General features: G+C 54.5%; 1 protein-coding gene across 1 annotated transcript; it reads right to left on the bottom strand.

The window, feature by feature from the left end:
• Positions 1–1436: 1436 nt before the first annotated feature.
• TKT (transketolase) lies at positions 1437–23936 on the bottom strand. Its single transcript, XM_032458272.1, is given in 16 exon segments — positions 1437–1703; positions 1705–1733; positions 2422–2544; positions 3618–3711; positions 3820–3903; positions 4459–4589; positions 4713–4767; positions 4769–4870; positions 6253–6417; positions 7103–7296; positions 8635–8753; positions 9648–9839; positions 13348–13445; positions 14184–14297; positions 14873–14990; positions 23697–23936. Coding segments are annotated over 16 exon segments (1872 nt in total). The 5' UTR covers positions 23804–23936; the 3' UTR covers positions 1437–1556.
• Between the last annotated feature and the right edge of the window lie 1144 nt (positions 23937–25080).

Genomic DNA, 25080 nt, shown 5'->3' with positions numbered 1-25080 from the left:
CTTCAGGGATTTCTTTTACTTTCCTTTTAGTTTACTGTTTTTATTTTGTTTTGGTTTTTGTATATATGTATTTTTATTGAAGTACAGTTTACAATGTTGTGTCAATTTCTGGTGCACAGCATAATGCTTCATACATGAATATACATATATGCATTTTCATATTTTCACCATAGTTTACTACAAGATATTGAATATAGTTCCCTGTGCTACACAGTATGAACTTATTTATCTGTTTTATATATAGTAGTTAGTATCTGCAAATCTCAGAACTCCCAATTTATCCCTTCTCACCCCCTTACCCTCTGGTAACCATAAGTGTTTTCTTTGAGTGTTTCTGTTTTGTAAATAAGTTTATCTTTTTTTAGATTCCTGTTGTTTTTATTTTGGACTATACAAGAGGCATCTCAGTTGTGTCAGGACCCAGGGCTCTGGCTGAGAACTATCCTCTTACCCCCACCCCACTGGTCCTGGGCAGGAAGAGAGGGCCTGCCTGCTCCCCTCTCTTCCCCCACCCACTTGGGCTTCCTACAGTGCCCGGTGCCCCCAGCCTCCCTGGTGTTTGCCTGGACCTCAGCTTCTAGTGCTGAGGTCGCCTCCAGCTGGTGCCAGTAGGCTGAGCAGCCCTGGCCCAGGCCTCCTCCCCAGCCCTGGTCTTTCTGGCACCCTCTGGAAATGGTGCGGATGAATGCAGAGGACAGCCAAACCTGGCTGCGTAGCTGTGTGAGCAGCGGTTTGCTGGCTGTGGGTGTGACTGGTTCACTGTCCAGATTGTTGGATGGACAAACAGACATGTCTGTGAATATGCCTCATCCTCCCCAAGGACTCTGAGGATTTCCTGGGAACCCCACCAGTGGCTGAGAGCACCTAGCCCTCTTTCCCCAGTGTTATTCTGTCCTAAGCCAGGACAAAGTTCTATGCATCTGGCTCCAAGCAAGGCCCACCCCAACTGATCCCAGGCAGCAGGGGTGAAATAAGCTGTGGTCACAGGAGTGAGGGAACCAGTGGAGTGAGCCAGCAGTGGGTAGGGGCTGGAGCTTAGGCCTGCACGGCTTTCTAGGTGTGGCCAGAAGTTCCTGGAAGAGCTGCACTGGACACGTTGAGGGGAGGCAGTTCTGTACATTTGGGATTGAAGACTCCTGGCCTGTGGTGCCGGGTAGAGCTGGACCTTCTTGGTTTTCCTGCCGCTGTGCAGCTCTGATGCCAACCTGAGAGCCACCTTCTTCCCCAGGATGGGGCTTCCTCTTTTCCTCTGCTTCTCCCAGGTCACTGGTTAAGAGGGCGTGGGGAGGAGCTGGGATAATAAGCAAGTGCCCTCCTTCCCCCAGGAGACTTCTGACCACTGGGCCTAGGGGCCTTGGGGAAGGTGAGGCCGCTCCCCAGCCCCTGGGGCCAGGCCAGCTGAGGGTGAGGGTTTCAGTGAATGAAAATGAAAAACATTTCAGGGGTCAATTCATTTTACTGAAAACATGTTTACCACTCCTCTCAGGACATCTTTGAGCACCTTTGCCAGGATCTTAGGAATGTGTGGAACTCCCTTGCTGCACCCCGCGCCCTCTCTAGGCCTTGGCAACCAGGCCCCGCACGGCTTGTGCAATTGCATCCCTGTCAATACCGAACATCTTCAGCAGCTCCGCTGGCTTCCCGCTTCTTGGCACCTGGCTGACAGCCAGGCGAGCGACAGTGACACCAGGCTCGCCCACTACCTGCAGAGGCCACTGCCTCACCTATGCCACCTGCACAGGGGAAAGAAGGTGAGTGAGGTGATGCGGCCTCAGGGTGAGTGATGGGTGGGTGCCCCTGGAGCCCCCAGCTGGCCCTGCAGTCCTAAATCAGTCTGAGTTTATTCCCTTTCTCAAGGACGGAGGGACAGCATATACTCCAACCTGCCTGTGCCTGGGGCCAGAGCAAACACCACCACCAATCACAGTACTTATACTTTTCACAAGCTCAAATGTGGCCTCAGATCATTTTTAACACTATCCTCCAGGCAGCTGTTGTTAACCAATGAGCATCTGCACATGACATCAGGGTCTAAGCCCATCTCTTCCCCTGGGGCCTGCCTTGGAGGAAGTGGCGATGTGTGATGGGGGATGGCGGCTTTGTGAAGAACTCATCAAGACGGGAGTTTAGGTTGCTTTCCCAGTTTGATTCTGAGCAACAGCCTTAATTTTCACCTACTTCAGGGACACAGCCACCTTGCACTCTTAGCAAGGTCAGAAGCCTCATAGGCTTCCTGGGTGGCAGGGGCTGCAAGGAGCCATTCCAGCAACTGAGTTCTGAGGCCAAGCCTGAGGTCAATTAAGAGGCCAAGTCCCAGCTGCTCTGGGTTTCCTGGGCTGCGGGGTCCTCCTGGGGCTGGGATAAAGGGAGGATGTCTAGCCTGTAGACTCCAGCCCCATGCCCTGGCTCTCTGGCCATTACCTTCATAGTAGTGGTCCTCCACAGTGAGAATCCTGCCCTTGGTGGCACGGGCACTGTCGAGAATGAGTTTCTTGTCCAGAGGCTTGATGGTGAAGGGGTCCAACACACGAATGTTGATCTTCTCTGTGAGGGGAGGAGATGCACTGTGGGTCTGCCCTTTGATGTGCCCCCCTCCTGCACAGCTATAAGTTCAGCCCGCAGCCTGTCCCCATCCTTGGGCTCATGGTTGCCCACCCTGATGGCTCACCCTGTTCCCTGCTGACCTGGGATGCCCGCGTCCTCTGGGATTCCGCACCCACCCCTCCACCTGGGAGCCTGCCCTGGCTTGATTTAGGAGCAGCTCGTCTCAGGGAAGAGAGAAGAGAGCCCCTCTCTCCCCGACGCCCTGGGCTGCGGGATCTCAGCCATCAGATTGTCAGAGAACTTCCCTCCATCCTCCTAGGTGCCTTTGAAGATAAAGGGGAAGTCACAGGGAAGGCTCCAAGGCTCTGGCCCAAGGTAAGGCTGGTGGGGAGATGGGGAGGGGAGCTGCAGCTGCAGGCACTAAGGGTTCAGGTCAGGGGGACAGGTCAAACGGCCACGCCTGCTTCAGACTCTCAGCCTGGATCTCCACCTGGCCCTCCCCCAGCTCCTCAGAGCTCTGTATGCACCGGTTCTCTAGCCTGGGCATCAGTTCCCTCCCACACTGAGGACACCCACGTCTGCCCTCTCCTGTGTACTCAGCATGGCTGAAACGTGGCATCTGTTGTGATTTTTCTGCACGGGAGGCGAATGCCTGTCACTAGCTACCACATGAAGCTTGAAATGATGGTAACAATGCCAGTCACATTTATTAAGTCCTCAGGGCAGCCCCATGGCGAAGGTGATAGTACCTCCATTGTGGATGGGGAAACTGAGGCACCACAGTGCTGAAAAGCACACTTAACCAGTGGCCCGCTAAGTGGTGATTTGAGCCCTGCTGGCCCCAGGGCCTTTGATCTGGACAGGTGCCGGGCATGTCATCCCCAGGCCGTGGGGCAGGGGCTGTGCCACTGCAGCCCCAGCACTGAGCACCACGCCGGGCACCTGGGAAGGGCTCCCAGCCTAGCTCTTATTAATATTGTCATCATTTAGTTACACGAGATTCTTTCTCACCCCCAAGACCTGGTCCACAGCCAGTGCACCATCTAAGACTTCTTGGGTCCCACCCTCCTTACCTTTCTTTAGCAGGTCAGCTGCAGCTAAGGCCTCATGCAGGGTCACCCCTGCCCCGATCACAGTCACGTGGTCATCCTTGCTCTTCAGGACCACCTGGGGGTGATATGGGGGATCAGTGCGGCTTAGGAACTGGTGGCCTGGGGTGGGAACAGACCTCGGGCTCGCTCTAAGGGGCCTCACTGGGGCACCAGCCACGCTGACCTTGGCTTGTCCGATTTGGAAATCCTCGTTGTTGTTATAGATAATGGCGTTTTCCGGGCGGCTGGTCCGGATGAAGCAGATGCCCTGGAATGAAACAGAATAACAGGATCCAGGACATAGCACGTCCAGTCTCGAAGACTGAAGTGTTTCCTCTGTAGCGTGTGCCTCTCCAAACACTCATCCTTAGACAGAAGCCCCAGACAGAAGATGATGTCTCCAAGAGGGCCCACCGCCTGCCCTCAGGCTGGGGAGTGGGAGGAGCCCACACAGGGCACTCTGGTCTATGGCAGCCCACCCCTGTCAGGACCATGTAGCTCCGCTCGTTCTGTCTTGGAGAAACCGACTGTCAGGTATGGCAGAGAGGCGTCAACCCCCAGCTTGGCAGGGGCTGCCAGGGTAAGATGTTCAGAGGGGAAAGAGTGAGCTGATCAGTTAGCATGTCTGCTGAGCAGCAGGAAGGGTGGTGTGTATTCCATTTTTCCTGGTCTAACTTCTGCAGGTGAACACCAGGGGCCAGGTCAGGGGACACCACTCTGAGGCAGCAAATGACCAGCTCTGGGCCTTCCTGCTGGCCTCCCCTCCTGTCCCTCTAGGGGAGTGCTAGCTGCCAGCAGAAGAAAGAACAGCCATGTGACCCACCTTTGTGTTGGCTGCTAATTCCACTGCCTTCTCCGTAGACACTCCATCACTTGGGTAAAAGACAGTTGACATGGGGACGGACCGAAACATGGCCAGGTCTTCCAGGGCCATCTGAGAGGGCCCGTCTTCCCCTGAGGTGTGGGAAAGGACATGGTGAGATTAAGACTTCATCCATGGAATGGACTCCTGGCCCTACCCCCCAGCTCCTCCAAAGTTCAGGACATTATGGGTATAAGCGCCCCGGCCCCACTCACCGATGGACACGCCACAGTGGGAGCCGCACAGGTTGATGTTGCTCTCGGAGATGGCCTGCCATGCGGATCTGGTCGAAGGCCCGCGTGAAGAAGGCTGCAAAAGTGCTACAGAAGGGCACGGTCCTGCCGCGTGTGGCACATCCCACGGCGATGCTCACCTGGGGGCAGAGTGGGCGGTGTCAGCCCCGGTGCAGGAGAGGGTGGCCGGGGAGCCCAGGACCCCCCAGGGCCACTTCTCAAGGGTGGGGGGTTCAGTCATCCTGGGAGCTTCATTCTCCTCTTCCCATGCAAGCGTCCTGTGTGCCCACGGACTTCACGGTCTGTTTTCAAAGTCCTCTGACTTGAAACAGCCATTTCAAAAGTTCTCATAACTATTCTATGTATTTTATTTTTATATTTATAGCTAGTAGTTAAGAGAACTTTTGAAATGGCTATTTCAAGGTGAAGGACTTCGGAAACAGACTATGGAAAATAAAATAAAAAAAAAAGTCTTCTTAAGATCATTTTCCTTGGGGGAGGGTACACCTCAAGTGGTAGAACGCATGCTTAGCATGCAGGAGGTCCTGGGTTCAATCTCCAGTACATCCTCTAAAAATAAATAAATAAACAAACCTAATTACTACCCCCCCCAAAAGGCCATTTCCCTGGGGAACACTTCTAGCAACTTGCAAAGCCTTTGACAGAGTGGGCTAAGCTTGGGCACAGATGGTCATCCTTCCCAGGTGGATGGTCCCTCTACCATCTCCCTCACCACCCCAAGTATACCTGAGGAGGCCCCAAATCCCTGACCCAGAAGCACTGGGCTCTGAACCCTGCCACTTGACATAAGGCCTCCTTCCCCAGGCCCCACACCCCACCAGTTTGCCTGGACCCTCCAGCTGCCAAGGCTAGAAGCCAGACACCTTCAGGTTCAGCTGGAGGAAGAACCTTGGATGCAGTAGAGCCTGGTGGCCTCCCAGAGTCCCTGGGGCCTGCAGGCCAGGCTGGGCTCCTTGGCCAGAAGGGACAGATATTTTGAAAAACAGGACAAAACATCCTTCGTTATTTCACAATCTCAGTTCCTGACACAGGACTGCTAACCCAACTGTGTGCATGGCAGGGGCCCACAGAGTCTCTTATCTCTGCACCCCGCAGGGTAGCAGGGCCAGAGCCTTGTGCGTGAAAGGGCTCAGCAGACTCTGGCTTAGACCCACATGTTCCAGCCTCCTGCCTGTGCCTGCCCTTCCACCTGGAGGGCCCTTTATCCCCCAAAAAAGCCAGTCCACCATGCCTGGCCTGTGTGCAGCATCCCCTGCATGCACCCGCAGCTCCATTCAGCTCCCCTATTTGCATTCACCCAGCGCTTGGGTATCACACACACATTGCCCTCACCACGGGGGGTTACTTGAGGTCGAGAGTCAGTGCTGGATCCTAGCTGTTCCTGGGATCGAACAGGCACCTAGCACTGCCACCACAACCCCTCAAAGCAGCAGGAGGGCTTCAGCCCTGCCCCTGCACCCCTCAGACCTCAGCCGCAAGCTGTTACTGGCCCCGCACCCACCATGTTCTGCTCGGCAATGTAGCACTCGATGAAGCGGTCCGGGTGCTCCTTTTTGAAGAGCTCTGAGAAGGTGGAATTCTTGGTGTCCCCATCCAGGGCGATGATGCGGTCACTGGCATGGCCCAGCTTGGCCAGGGCCTGCCCGTAGGCCTTGCGGGTGGCTATCTGCGGAGGAAAGTGGGAAGGCTGAGCACCTCTGCGGGCCTGTGGCCTGCAGCCCTGCTCAGCCCCCCGGGCCACAGTTTTCAGGGAGGAAAAGAATAAATTAGGGAAAGAAAAAGGAAGGCCAGCAGCCTATGACCCTGTAGAAACTTCTGTGAGGATGCCAAGAACTGGTACAATGACTGTCTAGGGAGTCCCCACAGGCCCTTGTCCCCAGCCGGGCTGTGAACCATCTAAGCTTCAAAAGATGTCCTAACTCCCCTTTCCCCCAGCTCCATGACAGACGCCTGTGGTCTCGCCCTACTCTGCACTGAGGGCCTGGGAGTCAGAAAGCTTGACTAAGGTGGCATCGGGTCCACACAGGGAAGGGCCTGGAACCGGGCAGCCCTGCTGAGCCTTTGCCAGATGTGGGAAGGTCCTGAGCTCAGGTCCAGGCCAGGATGAACCAGGGCCGTGGGGAAGCAGGACCTGTGGGCTGTGATCCCAGTGCTGCCAGAGATTTGTTGTGTGACTGTGGGCAAGTCTCTTGCCCTCTCTGAGCCTCTTCAGGTCAATAATCCCAGAGATAACGAGCCAGCAGGAACACCCTGAACTAACCCCTCTCTTCCCTTTCCCAGCCCTTGAGGAGCTGGAGAACCACTGCCACCCCAGCCCAGCCAGTCCAGAAACGTGAGGGCCAACTGGGTACCTTGTCCCCAACTTTATAGCTGGGTGGGGTGGGCATGCGGATGTTGGTGAGGTCCACTGAGGGGGCGTCCTCCTGTGGGGGAGTCGCCAGGATCTTCTTTTTGCTCTGGATCTGGCTGTAGATTTCTTGGATGATATGATCAGCCATGTTCTGGGGGAGGGGCTTCCCATGCCAAGACTCCTTATCTTCTATCCCTGCAGGTACAAGGCAGGAGGGCAGGTAAGATAAAAGTTCCCAGAAGGCAGGCCACGACGGGGTCAGGAAAGGAGGACCACGGTGACAGCACCCAACTGCAGGCCCCCACTGAGTAGCTGCCCAGTCCTCTAGGCACTCCCAGTGGGGAGGGGGCATGCCACCCCATCCCATTCTCCCCCACGTCACCTCCTCACCCCAACCTACATGGTCTGTCTGCTATAGAAATCAGTTTGTTGAACTGGTCGGGAGGGGAAGCCCTGAGGCCCAGGGCAGGGCGAGCAGCAGATGGGGCTCTGTGAGCCTCTAGGTGCATCCCTGCCCTGGTGTCTTGCTATGTGGGGACCAGCGAGGCTTAACATTCCTCTCCTCCAAGGTCACCTCAGATGTCACCACAGCCCAGGGAGAACCAAGGACTAACCGTCCCAGGCAGCCCCTAGAGGTGGCAGTGGTTAACACCTGAGGGGTCAGTGTTAGGCAGCAGCGCTGAGGCTGTGACAGTATCCCAGAGTCCTCTTCCAGAAGGCTCCCAGATAGCAGAGAATGTCCCTAAGCCCACACAGGCAGAGGGAGATGTGCCCCCCCAGTGGGCAGGGGACAGCCAGGGCAAGGAGTGCGATGGAGCCGGCCCGGAGCCTGCAGCTAGCCCCTTCCAGTGCCAGACTCCCTATATCTCTGGGCAAGTTCCTGGCCACTCTTAGCCCATTTCCCCATCTTTACAATGGGCAAGGGCCATCCCGGTCCTGAGGTCTGGAGCACGTGTTTGGGTACTAGGGAGGGACTTATCCCTGCATGGCTCTCAGGCCAGGTGCAGGAACCAACTTTCAGACCCTTCTAGGTTCCCCACCCACACAGGCCTCTGGGATCACTTTTCCATTGCACTGAGGTGGTACCCTGTTCACCTCCCAGGGGAGGATCGAGGTCTCCCCAGGCTCTCTGGGACTCTCTGCATCAACCCTTAGGCTCAGTAGACAGCTGGCACTGTCAAGGATGCTCCACAAATGCCAGCTGGGGAAAGTGTCCTCTTGCCTTATCCACAGGCCTCACCAAGTCCCTCCTCTTCTCCTGCCTATGCACGCCCCCCAGTCCAGGCTAGCTGACCAGGGTCTAAATCCTGGCTCAGCCACGCTGCCCAGTCATTGCAGGCAGCACAGGGTCTCCTCCCCCCCACCGCCGTTCCTTGGCCTGGGTGCACTCTGCAGAGGAAACAAAGGGCTGGTGCTTCCCAGACACAGGCTTTCAGAGGCACCCCCAGCCCACCATTGGAAGCCCCCACCTCTTCAATCAGCGCAGGGCCCAGTCCTGGGAGTGGGGTGGGAAGGGAGGTCGTACAAACAGACCTGAGATGCCTCTGCCCTTGAAGGTCTTGGCAATGATGGCTGTTGGCTGGTTCTTGACCTGCCCGAAGGCCTTGCACAGCTCCTCCACGCTGTGTCCATCCACGATGACAGCGTGCCAGCTGGGGAGAGAGGGGGCGTGAGGGGTGAGGGCCGAGGGGAGGCCCGGGGAAAGTCTTGCCCTTGCTCCACGGCAGGGCTGTGAGTGGGTGAAGAGCTGGAGGGGCTGGGAAGCCTCAAACGTGCCTGTTTCGAATTTGGGTTTAATTTTCTCTTTTCACATTGTTTCACTTCCTCTTGTTTGCCTTTGAACAGACTTTCTTTCTCTCTCCTAAGTAATGCAAAGCTTACTTCACTTATTGTTTTTCATTCCTGAGCTATTCATTTCCTTCTGAAAGCTGCTTTGGGGACAATGAACTGGGTTTGGAATCTCCTACTAGATTCTTGATGAATTTTTTGTCCAATTTTTATTTAAGGGACACAACTGATCACTCCACAGAAGCTGAACATGGTGCTGGAAACTTGTATAAAATGAGCCATGTTGTCAAATATCCAGAGGAAGGAGCATTTCTCTTTTTTTAACTTTTTTTTTTCGGGTGGCTGAGCAGGGGGGTTAGGTTTATTTATTTGTTTTTAAAAGAGATACTGGGGATTGAACCCAGGACCTCATGCATGCTAAGCATGCATTATACTTCTGAGCTACACCTTACCCCCCCACCAGAAGGAGCCTTTTGCTTTAAGGCAATCCCTTTTGGACTCTTTTGGCATATTAATAGTAACAGAAGTAACAGCTCATACTCTGTGTGGGTACAGGGCTGAACACTGCACATATTAACCAATTTAAGCCTGTTGTTGCCTCCATTTTATAGACAAGTAAACTGAGACACTGAGGGTGGAGTAACCTGCCCAAGGTCACAAAGCAAGTTAGCGATGGCTTCAGCCCCTGCACTTGCAAGGCCTCTAGCGCAGAGGTCTTCCGTGCCATGTGCGTGCTCAGGCCACGGCCTCGTACATACCCAAAGGCCTCACAGCGCTTCTGGTAGACGTCCATCTGGTGCTGCAGCGGGGTGGGGTCGCTCTGGCCCAAGCGGTTGATGTCAAGAATGGCGACAAGGTTGTCCAGCTTGTAGATGCCTGCGAAGGCCATGGCCTCCCACACGGAGCCCTCTGACAGCTCCCCATCTCCCAGCAAGCAGTAGACGCGGTAGCTGCAGACAGAGGGTGGGTTAGAGCCCGGCCCCCTCCCCTGGCCCACAAGCCCCTGGCCTTTCCCTCTTGGAAAAGGAGCAGACACGCACATGCAACAGCATCAGCTGTGCCCACTCCAGGTCCACACTCTGCGAGAAAGTGGCTGTGAAGAAAGTTGTCAGGAGCTCCAGAAAGAAGTACTGGCTGCCAAGAAACAGAGCTCCGAGACAACAGACCCAGAAAACTGGGGGTTGTCAGGACGTGAAGAGAATGGTGATCGTTCACGGGAACTAACTACTCACGATGGGCAGGGGGGTAGAGGGGACCTGGAGCTGCCTGCTGCAGGGGTGCACCCGTATCCCTTTGCCCTACCATGAACCAGGAGTGTTGGGGGAGCCCTGGGACCCTTCTGCTCAGAGGAGCTGGGCGGGGGAGGCCCAGGCAGCACCCAAAGCTTCAGGTGAAGAATGGGCTGGGACCAGGGTTGGGGAAGGTCCTCTCAAGGTCCTAGGGCTGGTTCTTGACCAGGAATGGAGCTGGGCCTGGGCTTTCTCTACCCCAGGGGCCATCTCCTGCATTCAACACAGGCAGCCATGATGGTTCCAAGGCAGTGTGACATGGTAGAAAGAATAAGGAAGCTGGGATAAATTATCTAGCAGAACAGAACCTTCCCTGGCTGGAGGCCAGGAGACCAGTTCAGGGACTCTGACCCCCCACCCCCTCTCCCCTCCACCTCTGCTTAGTGCTGAGTAATCCTTTCAGGAAGGTGAGTGCAGTTGTTATTCCCCAAAACCACAGACAAGGAAACAGGCTCAAAGGTCAAGGGACTTGTCTGAAGGCCACGCAGTTGGGGAGCAGCTGAGCTAGGATTCAAACACAGGCCTGACTGCCCAGCCCAGACTCCACTCCCTGCTGCCTAGGATCGCACATGGTGGGGCGGGGGGAGTGAGGCTGGTGCCTGGACAGCTCAGAGGGGACACAGGAGCTGTGCAGCTGAGCGGGTTGGGCCACCAGGCTAAGGCAGGAGGAGGTGGAGAAGAGGCGGGGACAGCCAGGGCACCGTCAGCATGACTCAGCACCCCCGCAGGCCTCCAGTCAGGGAGGGCTCCGGCCTCCTTCCCCTGCCATGCCAGTGCTATGCCTTCCCTTCTGTGGCCTCCAGCACCCGGGCCACTGGCTCCTTGGCCAGGAGCAGAAGGTCCCAGCACCCACACTCACAGAGGCTAGTCTGAAGCTGGGCCTTGCAGGCTGCAAGGGGGGCCCAGAGATGCTGCAGGGGGTGGGAGGATTCTGGCACAGGAGCTCCCAGAAGTGACCAACTTGATGGGGCTGAGCCAGAAAGGCCTATAGGGAACTCCGACTTCCCCAGAAAGGGATTCTTGAGAAGCAGACTGGATGCCTTCCCAACCCTACACCCACTTCCAAGGAAGTTGAAGTGGGTCCAAGAGCAGAGTCCGGGCATAGCCTCAGATTCAGGTCTGGAGGGCAGCCTGGGATCCTGAGGAGACCCTGGGGGAGCCTGAGAACAGAAAAGGGGGCCCCACAGAAGCCGCATTGCCTGAAGCTATTGTTAGATATGGGGTTGGAGGCTGCAAATACCCAGAGTCCTGAACCACCAGGAAAAGAGACTCTAACGAGACGGCCAACATTTGCTGCCTATGAGTTTGGAAACCACCTCAAATATCCAACAACAGAGGACGGTCTAAATGTGTGGAAGAAGCCCCGTAAAACATAATAGCATGCACTCATTCAAACTAGTTTGACAGCTGACGATGCGAGAAAGTGTTCACATTTAGATTTTTCTAAAAAGCATATAGTAAAATCATACAAATACTAGGATTACAAATCCATAAATTTCTCTTCACAATAATATGGATGAAATATGATATACACTGTTAAGTGAGAATGAAATGGGGGGAAATGGTTAAGAATAAGAAAAATATTTGTTTCTTTGTAATGCATTTCTGTATTATAAATGAGTAGGTATTTTATAATAAAAAAAAAGAAAGAAAGAAAAGAGAAACGGAAGAGAGCCAATCTGACGGGTGCTGCCTGGGAGACGTGACTGGACGTCTCTGCTCTATCAGGACGCCAGCTCTGGCAGCAGGCATGGCCTAATAATTCCCTTGACCCCAAGGTACAGTCTGAGGGCCTGAGCCTTAGCCAACCCTAGCCGCTGGGAACCCAGCTGAACCCCCTCTCCCTACACTGGTTTGTTCCATCGCGTTACGGTCAGGAAATGACTCTTCACGAGGAATTATTTCAAGCAACTGTAGGGAATAATTAACTCACAGCTCTGGTTCTGTGCCAAATAAAATACTCTTAAACATACATCCCGTTCTCTGTGACTTTCTCTCACTTCGTGGTGAATCACTGCTGGGTGTAGCAGAGCCCGGCCCCAAAGCCCAGCCCGGGAGGAAGGCAAACGCTGTGCTGCCAGTGACACTGGCCGGAGAGCCTGGAAGGCCTCCCAGCCCCAGCCCACCTGGAAAGCAGTCTCAGGAGCTGCTTACCCTGCACTCAGTAGGCGCTCACTGGGGTGGAGCATCCAGTCAGGCTCCCCACAACCACCTGTCCTCAGTGGGCCCCTGTGACTGCCTTCGCCGTGGCCCTTCCCGCTGCCTGCAGGCCAGGCTCCCTCTATCTCTCTAGGAAGCTTCCTACCCACTGGGCTCCCCGGCCTCCTGTGCTTCCCTTGGGCCCCTGAGAGCAGCATGGGGACTCTGAACATGGACTCTGGATGGACACCCTGGATTCAGATCCTGCCTCCACCACCAGGCAAGCATTTTACCTCAGTTTCCCACCTGTGGGAGGGATAATTAACACCACTCAGCCCACAGTGCATTGAGCAGTGTGAGTATAAAGCCCCAAACAGTAAAGGAATGAGGAAACCATCTGCTTTCCTTAACAGCCTGAAGCCAACACTTCTCCCTCTGCAACAGAGACCTGTCTGCAGGTGTAGGGGACAGCCTTGTGGCTGAGATCTGCCTCAACGGGGTCTTGTCCAGACTGCCTGGTGCTGGAGCAGCAAACCTTCCTGATCAGGCTGCTCACCCATCCTCCACAGGCCAAGTTCTTCAGCGTTTGTTTCTTCCCTAGCTGATAGATGGGGCTCAGGGAGGCCCAGAACCCTCCAGAACACGCCATCTTCTCCTTTCCCAAGGTAAAGGCGAGGGGCTCAGGCCTGGGTTCACGGTGCTTCATCAGGCACTGGGGGTGGGGCCTTCTGAGACTTCAGGGTCCGGGCACCAGGCAGGGGGAACTCAAGCCAAAGCACTCTGGTTGAAGAGCACGGACTCTGGATGCAAACTTGGCCCTGCCAGTCACTATCAAGGGAACCTGGGCAAGTCCCTTCACTCCTTTGAGCCCATTTCCTCATCTGAAAACGGGGCTGGTCCTGGCACCAGCCTCAGGCCACACCTTAGTTACTCAGCCCCTACTCAGAGGAGGTGCCTGCAGGAGGCGGGTAAGGCTGGGTCGTCAGGACCCCTTCCAGGGTGGGCTGGAGGTGGGGAGTGGGAGTGTTACCTGGCTTTGTCGAAGTATTTGCCCGTGTAGGCCATCCCGCAAGCAGCCCCAAGACCCTGGCCCAGGGAGCCAGTGGCCACATCGGTGAAAGCTTGTTTCTGTCACGACAGAAGACCCCAGTTAACTCACGGGCAGGAGGAAGCAGTGTTTCCCAGAGGCCCCTCCCAAGATCCTGGTCCTGTGGGAGCCACACAGCCATACCCGACCCAGGCCTGGGGGTGCAGGCGAGGTCTGTAGAAGGCAGAGTGTGACTTCCCCATTCTCCCACTGCAGTAATTGTGGGTGCGGTTCAGATAGCAGCTCTGCCCACCAGGGAGCTGTGCGACCTCTGGCTGGGGACTGAAACTCAGTTCCCTCCTCTGTAAACAAAGCCCATATAATCCACCTCACACAGTGGCTGGGAGAATTCATGACAAAACTCAGTAATTGGCCCTAGGGGGTGCTCCAATGGGGGTTGAGAGGTGAGTTTTCATGGTGACACATGAACTCCAAACAACTGCAGGGATTAGCGCCCTGAGGAGCACACTGGACCCCTTCCCTGGGGCGTCACCAGCAACCTGTTGTGACCTCATTAGACATTCCCTGATGAACTCCCCTCCCAGGCTGTGTCAGTGGCCAGGGAGGCCCAGTGTGGAAGAGAACTTGGGTCTCTGGTGCTTGGGGTGAATAGAGTATGCCCCCCAAACACCCACTTCTTCCTTCCTCACATCAGTGCGCTCCTCCAACTCCCAGCAACCTCGACTCCTTGGTGGGTACCCTGCCCTCCTTCCCGCATGCCTCAGGAAACAGGAAGTGGAGGCAGAGGCCCGGCGGGGCTCCTGGTGGGGCACACTTACCGGGACAGGGTGCCCGTCCAAGTCGGAGCTGATCTTCCTCAGGTTCAGCAGCTCTGTCTCGGGCAGAAAGCCGGCTTCAGCCCAGACGGCATACAGGATGGGCGCTGCGTGGCCCTGCCAGGGACAGACAGCGGCGGAGGGGGGGTCAGATGAGGAGCTGCACACTGAGACCCAGAGCCCAGCTGAGCCTGCTGGCCAGGGTATCCCTTTCAAGGAAGGAAGCAAGAGAAGGCTACTTCCTCAGCTTTGATCCCCCTCCAGCCCGAGGTTCCCACAGCCAAGGCTGAGCCCTAGGACAGGTGCAGGGGGAGCACAGCTGTGAGGCCGCTGAGGCCAAAACCCCAGCAGGCAGCCGGCTGCCCTAATCCCTGGTTTCTGGCATATGAGCAGACTTGGATAGACTTCTAACTGCTCATGCCCGCCTCGAGAAACCAGAGGCCATGGAGCCAGGCCTGGGGACAGGTGGATTCCGGGGGTTTGTGGCCATGGTTCTTGTGCAGGAGGGGCGGGACAGGGCACCAGCACTCCTGAGGAAGCGAGCCTCGGCCCAGGGTACTGGCTCAGCACAGACAGACGCGTGCAGAGCTGTCAAGCTGTACCCAGTCCTGCCTGTCAACACCAAAAGTGGGTGGAACACCCAGAGCATTCCCACTGTCCCCTACGTGAAGGGTGGCAGGCTGGCCTCCTACCTTGGAGAGCACAAAGCGGTCATTGTGAGGGTTCCGGGGGTCCTGGGCCTTGTAGCGCATGGTGTGAAAGAAGATGACAGCCATGATCTCGGCGGCGCTGCAGCATGACGTGGGGTGGCTGTGGCCCAGGAGAGAAAGACATGTGCGTCACGGCTCTGGGCCCCTGACCGACAGGGCTCACCTCAGGCCCGCGGACAGTGACCTAGGAGCGCACGTCCCAAGGAGTCATGGGCCTGGCTTGTCAGAGAGCCATGTGCTCTGGCCCCGAGAGGGTTGCATGGGGTCTCAAGGCCACACTGGCAGCATGGGGGCTGTACCCTCCCAGGGGCCAACAGTCTGGACCCTCAGGGTCACGGCAATGGAACAATTCTGGGGTTGGACTAGAGGAAGAAAGGAAGAGGGGTCCCCTCGTGACCAATGAGCTAAGTCCCAATGAGACTGCCCAGAACTCTGCCCACTTGTTGGGGTAACTTGCCCTCTCATGCCCCCAGGGGCGCTGGGCCTCAAGGACACAGGCAGGGGCTGTAGGGGCTGAGGCTCCCAGCAGCCTCCACATACAGGGTTGGTGGTCTGAAAACTGGGGCTTCGGGCTCTCCCAGAGCACCACTGGGCCACACGGCAGCTTTCCAGTGGGCATTCTGAGGGCTGGTATAGCCACTAGAAACCATGCGTTTGCACAGAATTTAAAAGGCAAAGCAACTTCTTATCTTCGACAAAGGCTACAATTATGAAAAAAATAAAAATGCCTTCTGCCAGAGACCAGGGCTGGGATAGGGCTGACAAGAGCAAGGGCCTGCCCTTCCAGCCCTGGAGCAGGTGGGGTCAAGGGGTCTCCCCTTCTTAGGCTCTTGTTCTAGTCACTACACAGTTATCTGAAAGGCTAATGGGCAAAGGACTTAACCATAGAATAAGGATTACGTCTTACAGGTGAGACTTGTTCAGGTTTCTTAGGACCCACTTGATTAATCTTGTTCCAGCCCCCAAGAGTGGGGCTGGAGACTGGGGTTCCTGGAATGACATTCCTGTAGCCCTCTGGCCCACAGTTTGGTTCAGCCTCAGGGCACGTGCCTCCCAGCCGCCCCCTCCATGCAGCTCAGCACAGCCCTCTGACGCTGCTGAGGTCCTTCACACTAAAACATGCCCACTGCCAAACCCAAGGGCACATGCACCACGTGGAGTTCACGCGGGCCTCCCTCCTCCCTGCCAGCCGGCTCCCCGCACGGGTTAGGGGTGAGTCACTTCCAGAGCAGACACATTAGTAGAGAAATCCAGAACTGTCCATGCTGGTTTAGTACCCACGTCCCCAGCACACAATTGTCTTATACTTAACCATTTCTATGAACTCCTGGTCATGGGGAAAGACACTAGACCTGAAAAAGGGAGGTGAGGAAACGTAAACAAGAAACCTTTCCCTGCCTGGCAGGGACCCAACTCCCTGGTCCCTAGGGCCAAACCTCGGCTGGCTGGGGGACATCCAACACTGGCCAGGCTGACCTCCTCCCCTTTCCCTCCCAGAGCAGCCCCATCCCCGAGGAATCCTGTTACAAAAGTCATGACCCTGTTAGGAGAAGAGCAGGGGAAGGATGTGGGTGGAGAGCGGGCCAAACTGCTAGAAAGAAGGCAGGCAGGCCCAGGTCAGAGGCTTCAGGGAGAAAGGGCCGTGGCATAAGCACTTTCTGCAGGTGGCAGGAGCACATCCCAGCCTGGGCAAGGTGGAGGGAGGGAGGTCAGCCAGGAAGAGACCCCAGAAGTTGAAAAGCAGTCGATTTTAACCCTTCCTTGCTAGGCCTTCCTTGCTGGGCAGGGAAGCCTACAATATTTGATTCCCTTCAAAGCCTGCATCCTAGACATACTGCTGGCCCTACCTTCATATCCGCCAAATAAAAACATACAGAATAGTGGGGAGGGTATAGCTTGAATGGTAGAGCGCATGCTTAGCATGCATGAGATCCTGGGTTCAATCCCCAGTACTGCCTCTAAAAATAAATAAACCTAATTACCCGCATCCCCCCCCCACAAAAAAAAACTTAAAAAAAAAAAAACATACAGAATTAGGGCTCCTTGGAAGCCAGTTGTCTGCCCCACCCCAGAGGTTTCAGGGAACCTCTGCGAGGTACCCCAGGGTGGGAATAGGGGCCACATGGGCTTTGCCACTTTGGCAAGTGCTTCACCTCCCTGAGGCCCAGCTTCCTTACTGGTAAATGGGGTGCCATGCCGGAGTGCCCAGGAGTCCCTAAAACAATGCCAAGTGCCCAGGTCCATCAGTCACCATCATCTGCTGGAAGACCAGATGCTACCCCTCTCAGTGCCTCCAACCCCTCATCTGCACGCTGGGACCGTGACCCCCTGCTGACCACATGGCCAGCAAGAGGGAAGAAATGAGCTGAGGATTGAGACAGGGCTCTGCAAACTCCAAGTGCTGAACACACGGGAGACAGTTACCTTTAAGCTCAACCTACTAGAGGGACTTCATCACAAAGGGCCTGAGCTTCTCCTGTAGCCCTAGCCTGCCCCGGGAGAAAACTGCAGGTGGGGGCCCCACCCCAAGGTGCTGCATAAGGACATAAGGACACACCCTAGAGCAGGGATGGGTGGGGCCAGGGAGGGAGGCTGTGGGGAACTTGATCTGCAACTCTTTGTGATGCACGGGGGCTACCAATTTGTTCCAAAACCCTGCCTTACTTACTCCCAATTAGTTCAATCTATGAAGGTGGTGCTGAGGGCTTACAGCTGGGCCAAGTCTCCCAAAGGCCCCCCACCCAGGGGAGGACACATACTCTTCCAGATGTTCGCCCTCTTCCCTACAGCACTCACTCCACCTGCTCACGGGCTGCCCCACAGAAAAAAAATGCAGATCCCTCACCCCTCTGACTGGACTCCTCTACATTATCAAAAAATAAAAGAGAGATAATAATCATGAGGAGTCTCAAGGCCCCAACAAATGAACAAACCTGGGAGGTGAGCACCTACAACAGCCTCCGATAAAATGCTTAAAAATACAAAGACAAATAATGTTACGAAAAAGAAATAAGTACCCAAAAGAAAAAGGAACACAAGAGTTGAAAACCAATAGCTAAGGTCCAACTTAAAAAGTTAGGAAAACAGTGAGCTCAAAGACAGTAGAAAGATAACAAAGAATAGAAATTGATGAAATAGAAAGCAAATATACAATTTTTAAAAATTGAAGCTCTTAAAAAAAAAAAAGACTAAAAATTTAGCAAACTTCTGATAAGGCAGGATCCAAAAAAAGGATAGTATTAGAAGTGGAAGGAGGAATATAAGAATAGATGACAAAATATTCCAAACAACCTGATGCAAACAGATTTGAAAACAGGAAAATGTCTAGGAAAAAAACAATGTACCAAAATCAGCTTAAGAAGTAGGAAACCTGAAACATCTTGTAACTGCTAAAAAGAAACCAAACCAATGACTGCAAATGAGCAGTCCCAGCAACTCGACCCCTGGGTGGGTTCACACCCACAGTGAAACCACAAGAGAATATTTGATGACAGAGTGGAATACTATGCAGCAGCGAGAATGAGTGAGCTGCACAGACCCAACCTCAACAAGATCTCACAAATGCGACATGTGGACAAAGCACATCACAGAAGGATCTGTACGGCAGTTCGGAAGACCATACTGATGATGAATATATACAAACAATATAAAACTATAAGGAAAACAATAAAATGCAAAATTCAGGGTATAGTTCTTTCTGGAAGAAACCCTCCTTCTATGAGGAGGGAGAGGAGGTTCTAAAGTGCAATAATGTCCTAGCTCTTAAACCTGGTGGTAGATACACCCAGGTTCATTATTTATAACATGTACATCATTCATATTATTTTTAAGGCATATATTCTACCATAAAAAGAAATACTCAGGTGAGAACCCCAGGATGCCAGGGAGTAACCTCAGAAGCAGTCCTTGTTCTTCCTGTTCCTGGAACCACCTGTGCTAGCTAGCGCCTAGGATGATAGTCTCCACATCTCAGATTGCGAAGAAACAGGTCCCAAGCTACCTCCTCCGAGAAGGCCTCCCTGATTGTACTATCTAAAATGCCTCTTCTTTCCCTCACTCACACTTACCACCTAACATTATATGGCGATTTGTTGCCTGTCTATCCGAGGTGCCAACTCTAGCTCCATCTAGGATAGGAGGACAAGGAGTTTGAGCCTCTTCACTGTCGTAGCCTCGAGTCTGAACAGCTCCTGGCACAAGCAAGAGTGCACCAATGAATAAATGATGTAACCTGGCTCCAAGAGCCTAGGGATGTGTCCTCTCTGAGCCTCAGTTTCCTCAGTGTAAAATGGAGATAGTAGTAGAAGCAGACTGACTGAGGTAGTGTTTGTGTAAAACAGAGCTGGGCAGAGTGCACAGAAAAATGGCAATTACTCAATAAGCGTTCGCTTGTAAAATATCGGCTATGAAGTCTAACTTCCTCCTCATCTGAGAATGTGACCACCTAGGTCCACAGAAGGAAGTGCCTCGCCTAGGGTCACAAGTCTGCCATCAGCTAGGATAAAAGCAAAACGCTAGGAGAAAGTAAAGAATGGCTAAACAAAATGCAGCACTATCCAAACAATGGAATGTTCAGCAACAAGAAGAAATGAAGCACTAATTCATGCTACAACATGACCTTCCAAACACTGTGCTAAGTGAAAGAAGCCAGACCCCAAAGACCTCATTTTGTAGGATTCTATTAACATGAAATAGCCAGAAGAGTTAAAATGGGATGTAGCAAATTCACTAAAACTTACTGTAAATCACCATCAACATACATTTACTAAAAACCACTGAACATACATGTAGAAATCAGACCTCACTAGAGCTGTTAAAAGATTTGTCTTTAAAAGGAGGAAAAAGGTGCTGAAAGCCCAGTAGAGGGTGCTCTTTACTGTCCACACTCCCCTGCCCAGGTGTGCAGCCCTCAAAGATTACGTCCAGGCCATGGGTGCAGCTGACTTCTGAGCAAGAAAGCCAAACAGCGCAGGCCCTGGTTGGCCAGATCCATCTGCTGGTAGAATCGTCAGCTCCCACAACCCACCCCACTGAGTGGGCTTTGCCTCACTGTTCAGGGCAAGAAGCTGTGTGTGGTCTGCAGCAATAAAAGGAGTTCCTGATTTTGTGGGACTGGGACTAGTGACAACCGGCCTGCCTAAATGGGCAAAGTCCAGGGGGTCAGAGCTGCAACAGGGGCCACAGTGTGGTCAGCTCACGGGAATGTCTCTGCCAGACCCTAACCAGGTGGTGGCACCAGGATCCCAGCTTCAGGAAACACTGCCCATCATCGGGCCTGCTGCGATCAGAGGTAAAGAACTTGGTCATTCAGGACAGTCAGGTATCTGCACGAGTTGGGAAAGGCTGCTGCTGGGGTAATCTCAACGGGCTTGCTCTTGCCTCAGCCGGGGCTGGGCTGGGGTGAAGAAAGCCCAAATGGAGAAGCAGGCTGAGGTGGCGGTTTTCTGTCCAGAGAGGCTGGCCTACATGGGCCAGAGACCCAAAGGGGCCCTCTGAGCTCTCAGACAAAGCCTCCCTGCACCCAGAGCTGGGCAGCACAGATGCACTTCCAGCCACTTCAAAGTTACGTGGACTCCCAGGATGTGAAACCCACAATAGCAGGTGGCAGGACCCCAGAACTTGCTCATTCTGATCCTCCAGCCCCACTTCCAAGGGACCCAGTTTGAAAACCACATATGTATGAACCTCTTCTTTAAAGATGGGGAAACTATGGTGCTGGGATGGGAAGGGCCTTTCTGACAAGAGCACAGACACTTGGAACAGAGCCGGAGTTAGATCTCTTTTCCTGTGCCCACGAGTCAGGTCTGGCCAGACCTTATGTCTCTAACCCCAACACTGTGGGTCAGAGCCCTGGGGACCTATAAGCACAGCTGGCACCTCCAGATTTAGGCCTGATTCTGATGGCGTCCTCAGATGACACTTAGCACTGTTTGGATAATGCCACAGTCTAGCCCTGGAATCTTCACCACGAGCCCCAGGAGTCAGGCCCCCTCTGACAAGGCCATCAGGGCTCATCTTTTTAAAGCCTGGATGAGCTGGACCCTTGCCACAGCTTCCCCAGCACGCAGAGGGAGGTGACCTGCAGCAGCTCTGGCCGCTGTGGGTGCTGCCTCCACAATAAGCCCTCTGTACGGGCTCTGTCCCTCAGCTCTGTGACACAGAGGCCAGTGTCTTCACTTCCTGGGGCCTGGTGAGGCCCACTGACACTCAGTCAGCGATGGCACAGGGAGGGGAAAGCTACCGAGAAATCCTGAACCCTATGGCCTGGTCCTCACTGATCCAGTGTCTGAGTCCAGCCTCGGCAGTGACTGTGAAAAGACTTTGGCCAAAGTGCTGTATCACCACTAGGAGTAAGTGCCCCCAGAACGGGGACATCCTGACAGGGTGATCACTTTGGCTATGACTGAACAGCACCAGGGCCTCAAGACAAACATCTGGCAATGGGAGCACTGCCATGTTCTCAAGTCTTCCTTTACTGTTTTTTGTGCACACAGAGCTCTTGGCACATACCTTTCAAAATCCCTCTTGTGACAGGGATTGCACAGCAATGTTACTTCCTTCTGAAAAATTAAGGTTTTTTCCTAAGTATTTCTTTTCTGCATCTTTGACACATGCTCACAACACACAGGAATCACTGTATTTTACACATTTCCTTTTTGCAAATGGACACTTTTTTGAGTTCAGTGAGTTCTTCCCCAAGGCATTACAATGTAAATCTGAGTGTAACTCTCATAGAAATCCAAGTTTAACGAAAAAAAAATACAGCGAACCCACTGGACAACCTCTCCCTTTGGAGGCCCTCCCTACATTTATTTATTGTATATCTTACCAAGTGACTTCAAACTGGCTCCACCTGGAGCTGCCCACCTGCCCAAGAAGTCTTCCTTGATGTGAACTGGACAGCATGGAATAGCCACCAATGACCAGCCTGGGCGAGTCACTTAACCCACTAGCCTCAGTTTCCTTATCTATAAAATGGGATATAACAGCCTCTGTCTCATAGGGTTATTCTCAAAATGCACTAGACAATATTAGCAACAAAGGATGTTCTATGTCACACCAGGATTCCTATTTGGTCACTCAGTGACCCTGTAATTGTCTATAGGTTGTATCTAGCCCTGTAAGATACTCAAACGTGTAACACTGTTTAGTTGGGTAACTGCTGTGTCTCTCTAGCTAGATCCTCAGGAATCTGGCCAGACAGCTCCTAGCACACAGTAGGGTTCAACAAGGCTCTGCAGTGTGAAGGATCCCTTGAAACAGTCAAGGGGACCAAGGAGCACTCATCAAGCAATACAGGTGTGCAGACCTCTGTGTGACAGGCTGGGGGACAGGGCACAAAGAGTAAGCCACGTTCCCAACGGGGCAGGGTATTCCTCACACAATGGGTAGGACTACATAAACCCAATGGAGATAAAGGTTCCCAAGTGTGCATGGGGAGGGGGGTGCTGGGGGGATGAGAGGGCAATGATCTGCTAGGAGAGTCTAATCCCTTCTGAGAATGGGTGTCTTAAAGGCACACAGAGTGAGTGGCTACTTACTCTGAAGGTCAAAGGAGGTTTACTTATTAATAACATATCCTGTATGAAATTAGCCAGAGGCTAGAACCTAGTCTTTGTTAAGGAAAAGACTCGGTTAGGAAGGTTCCTGGAAACCATCCCCCACCCAGAACTCAACCATTTCATGAACCCAGCACATCACTGTCTTGGCAGCCTCATGCCAGGCCCCAAAGGAGGGGCTCGATCCTTGAAACCATACAGTGTGTAGGAGCTACCGTTGTTCCCATTTTACAGAAAGGGAAACAAGTTCCGAAGTAACTCGGTGGCTCACGCTCTAAACTACCCCCATTGCATGGTGGCCGGTTATTATCACTTTCCCTGTCACCAGCCACCTTCAGAGGAGGCTCCTGGGATCTGTAACAGCCTTTCTCTACCTTCTGAGCCAGAAAGGCTGGCTTGGAGCTGGGCTCCTGTATTGGGGAAAGCTGTATTGGAAGCACGCCCTGCATTTTCACCCCAGAACCCTGGGACTCGTTCCTCGGTTCTCTTGGCCTCGCAAGTCTCCCCTCCTCCACCCCTCGCCCACCTCCCGCCCCCGCCCTAGAGATCTTAGACCTTTCTTTCACACCAGGTGCCAGAGTTCTGAAACCACGTGGTCACCTTCTTCCCCACGACTACTCCCCATCGCCTGGCTTCTCAGCACCCCTGCTCCAAACTCGGCCCCCAATCCAAGGGTGGCAGGAATGTGCAGTGGCGAAGGGGAGGGGTAGTTTGAAGTAGGGAGAAGGCCGGGCCCCAGGCTCCCTCCAAGATGAGACGTTAAAATAGGCAATCTCGAGTTGGGCAGGACGAGTTCAAATTCCAGACCTCAACGAGTGCTACCTCGGGCAAATAACCAACTCTGAGCCTCGGTTTCCCCACGTGTGGGTGGAACGGGTCTTGGGGCCGCGTGTGCAGAGCGCACGGCACTGGGCCGGGCTTTCGGCGAGAGCGAGCGCACTCATGGTGACCTTCCCGGCACGGCCGGCGAGGGGCCTCTGCGATGCCCTAGCCGCGTACCCCTCGCCTTACAGCAGTGGGGAACAGGGGCGAGCCGGCCTGAGGCGGCCCAGGAGCCGGGCCCCAGCGGGCGGAAGCCGGGCTGAGAGCCGGCGCGGCGGAAGGCGCCTCCTGCCCGGGCCTGCGAGGCGCGTGCTCCGCCATCTGACCGCGCCCCCGGCAGCCTCCCTCGTGGTAGCACCGTGCAGCGCGCGAAACGGAGCCGGGGAGCCCGCGGCCCTGACGCCCCCGCCCCGCGCCCCCCTCACCCGGAGCCGGCCGCCGTGGTGGCCTGGATGGAGCTGATGCGCAGGCGGTTGGCCGTGTCCTTCAGGGCCTGCAGCTTCTGCTGGTCAGGCTTATGATAGGCCTCCATGGCGCGGCCGGGCGAGCAGGCGTGTGGAGACGCCGAGGACCGGGACGAAGACGTGGAGACGCAGAGCCGCGCGGCGGCTTCAGCAGCAAAGGACAGCGCCGGAGGGCCGGCGACGCGCGGACGCGCGTTAAGACACTCCCCCAAGCGCCCGCCGGGGCGGGGTGTTCGCATCACCCCAGATTGCTCCGCCCCTCCCTCCCCGCCCCCGCCCCAGCCCTCCCGCGCTGTTAAGGAAACTGTGAGTTTAGGCGTCTCCGGACTCAGCCTGTCCTAATCTCTTTCTCCCTCCCCCGAAATCTGCGGGGCAGCTGCGGGCTGCGAGGCTTCTGTGAGTGACTGTCCTGCCGGGATTAACCTCACGCACTAATAATGTGACCGTAATTCCAGGTTCTAGGCTTGGCTCAGGGTTTGTCTGTTGACTCGCATCTTCATTGCAGACCACTCGCCTTCCTCCACACAGGCCTGGGTGGAACTGAGAGCGGAGGCTTCACTGACAATCCTTTTTTATGGACGAGCAAATTGAGGCTGGCTAGGTCAATTAAGATCACGGGCCTGGTGGGTGCGAGGCTCTGCCCTAGCAGACGCGCCCATCCGCAAGTCCCAGCCCCAAGAGAAGGAACCCAGGGCTCGAGGGGCCTGTAAGGATGATGGAGATAACGAAAATGAGAATACAGAATAATAGTAATGGTGATACCAGCTCGTGTTAACTAAGAAATTACTAGAGTCAGGCCCTTTGAAAGTTACTAGGGCTTAATAGCACTGCTGACTCTTAGGGAGATTACTGGGTTTGGTTCCAGGTCTGGTTCCAGGAGCACCTACCTCTGCTCTTATCCAGATCTGGCCTCTAAGGGATGAAGGTCCCCAGAGTAGGGGTAGGGAGGGCACTGTCATCACAGACACATTGGTGGAGTCCACCCACCCCACAGGCCCCATGAGGTTGATACCATTTACCACATACAGGAAGAAGCTCCATTTTACAGAGAAAGACAGCCTGTCAAGTCAGTGGCTGAGCAGGGCCTGCATCAGAGAGAGCCCCTGAGGGAGCACTAAGAGAACCAAGGGAGGCACGTGGCCAGGCGCTGTCTGTGCTCCCTCTGCGTCCTTTGCATCACCCACACTCTGAGCCATGGGTCATGAGGGACAATGGACTGAATATGAATGCCTCACCCCACCTCCGGGTGCTCCTCGGCTGTTCCTCTGCTGGCCTGGCTTCCAGATGCCCAGCCAGACCCTAAGCCAAGTGCATCCCATAGCACTTGGCTCCTGCTGGCCCAGCC

Source organism: Camelus ferus, chromosome 17 (assembly GCF_009834535.1).
Source record: "Camelus ferus isolate YT-003-E chromosome 17, BCGSAC_Cfer_1.0, whole genome shotgun sequence".
Classification (NCBI taxonomy): domain Eukaryota; kingdom Metazoa; phylum Chordata; class Mammalia; order Artiodactyla; family Camelidae; genus Camelus; species Camelus ferus.
Note: the sequence above shows the minus strand (reverse complement) of the source record. Positions and strands in the feature narration are given on the sequence as shown.